Source organism: Colobus angolensis, unplaced genomic scaffold (genome assembly GCF_000951035.1).
Source record: "Colobus angolensis palliatus isolate OR3802 unplaced genomic scaffold, Cang.pa_1.0 Scaffold62, whole genome shotgun sequence".
Classification (NCBI taxonomy): Eukaryota; Metazoa; Chordata; class Mammalia; order Primates; family Cercopithecidae; genus Colobus; species Colobus angolensis.
Window position 1 is genome coordinate 174,594 of NW_012119821.1, and position 2,733 is coordinate 177,326.

Genomic DNA, 2,733 nt, shown 5'->3' on the forward strand with positions numbered 1-2,733 from the left:
AGCGAAACTCTATCTCAAAAAAAAAAAAAAAAAAGAAGAAGAAGAAGAAAAACAGGTGTGCACCACCATGCCAGGCTAATTTTTACTTATATTTTTTGTATAGATGGAGTCTCACTATGTTGCCTAGGCTGGTCTCGAACAGCTGGGCTCAAGTGATCCTCCCTCTTTGGCCTCCCAAAGTTCTGAGATTGCAGGTGTGAGTCACTGTGCCCAGTCCCATTTTTCTGAAGTGCAGTTACTTGTCTAATACACACACACACACACCCCTGAGTTTTTAATATATTCTTGATATGAATGTATTGTCTCTTCTGGTTTATCTTTAGACTCTCTTAATGGTGTCTTTGAAGACAGTTGCACATATTGATAGGTAAACTTTTAAGTCAACCAGCCTTAATTGTTAAAATTATAAATCTAAGCCAACAAGATTGATTTATTAATCGAAAACATTATTAAGCTCTGTCTCAAGCAGTAGATTAGACCTTAGTTCCGAAGAAAAGGAAAACCAAAGCATCTGGACTTTTCCTCTGATGGGAATGCTCAGACAGCTTGCATGGGTCAGTTCCACATGATTGATGATTTAATTACCTTACCTTCTGTATGTAAGTGTTAAGATTTGGGGAGTGGGAAATCTTGAAACCTCTATCACGAGCCTTCAGGATTTTATTCTGCGAAAAGTGTATAGTTTTGGTGTGTTTGAATGTCAGCTATCAGGTCTACAGAGGACTGGTTCTCTATATACCTGCTATACCACCTGTGGATACAGTATTAGAAACAATAGGGCACAAGAACTTTTTTTACGTCTCATATGCACTTCTGTACCAGGCTGTCATTTCTAGAAGTAGTGAATACAACTAATGTCCCCTTTTTCTGAGTTTTGTCTTTAGAATAAATTTTAATGAACTAGAGGCCTAACAACTAGAATGAAAATTTCATCAAAATTTTTTGTTTCCAGGTCTTTGAAGAAACTGGTTTTGATATCAAAGACTATATTTGTAAGGATGATTACATTGAACTTCGAATCAATGACCAGCTTGCTCGTTTGTACATCATTCCAGGAATTCCAAAAGACACAAAATTTAACCCAAAAACTAGAAGAGAAATTCGGGTATGTAACAAGCATATTTTCAGGTTACTGGTATCCCAAATGAATAGGTAGGGAATTCTTTTTATAAACTCCTTGATAAAAATTAACTAAATGAATTATTTTCTTCTGTATTTCAGAACATTGAGTGGTTCTCTATTGAGAAATTGCCTTGTCATAGAAATGATATGACCCCGAAATCCAAACTTGGTTTGGCACCTAACAAATTTTTTATGGCCATTCCTTTTATCAGGTGTGTTCATATTTCTTGAAATGAAACTTTCATGATTGTGATAGTCATCTTCTGTCTTTAGCCATATTTTGAAAGTGAATTCTTAATGTTTCTGCAGACCATTAAGGGACTGGCTTTCTCGAAGATTTGGCGATTCCTCAGACAGTGACAATGGATTTTCCTCAACTGGTAGCACGCCGGCTAAACCCACTGTGGAAAAATTGAGGTAAAGAAATATATTCATGGAATCCTGATTTTCTGATAGTTTTTAAAAGTAGAATAATAGTATTTTGCTTCTAAAATTTGCAGAGGGTGTAAGATTTCTTTTTATAGATACTCTTTGTTACTGGTCTCACAGATAATAGAAGATTTTTTTAAAGGGTTTCTGATGAGATGAAAAAGGTTAATTGGAGTTGGAAAGGAGCTTCAGGCACCTTTTAAAATAGTATACTCAAGAGGATACCAACTTTTTAGATAGAACACTAGGAAAAGAAAATCTTGCGTGTTCTTAGTGTTACTTCTCTGTTCTCTTATCCTACTTTTAAGATAATTGAGTTTCTAAAGACATTTGGATGGAGGGTATATTAAATTTTGTTTTCTTGTAGGGGAGAGGAAGGATGCTAATACAACTTGTTAAATTGGAGATAGAACAGTGAAGACTTGGGCTTTTAAAAAACATTTCCCAGCTGGGCGCAGTGGCTCACGCCTGTAATCCCAGCACTTTGGGAGGCCGAGGCAGGTGGATCACCTGAGGTTAGGAGTTCGAGACGAGCCTGGTCAGCATGGTGAAACCCCATCTGTACTATAAAAATACAAAAATTAGCTGGGTGTGGTGGCAGGCACCTGTAATCCCAGCTACTCAGGAGGCTGAGGCAGGAGAATCTCTTGAACCCAGGAGGCGGAGGTTACAGTGAGCCAAGATAGTGGCGCTGTACTCCAGCCTGGGTGACAGAGCGAGACTCATCTCAAAAAATAAAAAATAAAAAATTTGTATCAGAGACAGTGTATTATCAAAAGTGACTACTACCTGGACATGAACCATGAAGAACATTTTCTTGTTTGGAACTTTTTGTTTTCATTGCCCAGGCTGGAGTACAGTGGCATGATCACAGCTCACTGCAGCCTTGACCTCCTGGACTCAAGTAATTGTCCCACTTAGTCCCCTGAGTCGCTGGGTACACGGGCAGATGCCACTAAGCCTGGCTAATATTTTAAAATTTTTTGTAAAGATGGGACTCTCCCTATGTTGCCCAGGTTGCTGTTAAACTCTTGGGCTCCAGTGATCCTCCTGCCTCAGCTTCCCAAAGTTTTGAGATTACAGGCATGAGCCACGCTGCCTGGCCTCTGGCTTACAACTTAATTGCATCCAAGTCAGTTACAGAGTAGGCTGGGGAAGTAACTTTGTTAAATAAGCCTGTGT

At 38.7% G+C, this 2,733-nt stretch overlaps 1 protein-coding gene across 3 annotated transcripts in view; it reads left to right on the forward strand.

Annotated features, from left to right (window-relative positions):
* The window catches only part of DCP2 (decapping mRNA 2), a 43,643-nt gene that overhangs the window by 22,268 nt on the left and 18,642 nt on the right, over positions 1-2,733 (forward strand). For all 3 annotated transcript variants that reach the window (XM_011963641.1, XM_011963642.1, XM_011963643.1), the window contains 3 exons: positions 953-1,105; positions 1,222-1,334; positions 1,432-1,539. In XM_011963641.1, coding sequence (XP_011819031.1) covers positions 953-1,105; positions 1,222-1,334; positions 1,432-1,539 — 374 coding nt within the window. The remainder of the gene's footprint in view (positions 1-952; positions 1,106-1,221; positions 1,335-1,431; positions 1,540-2,733) is intronic.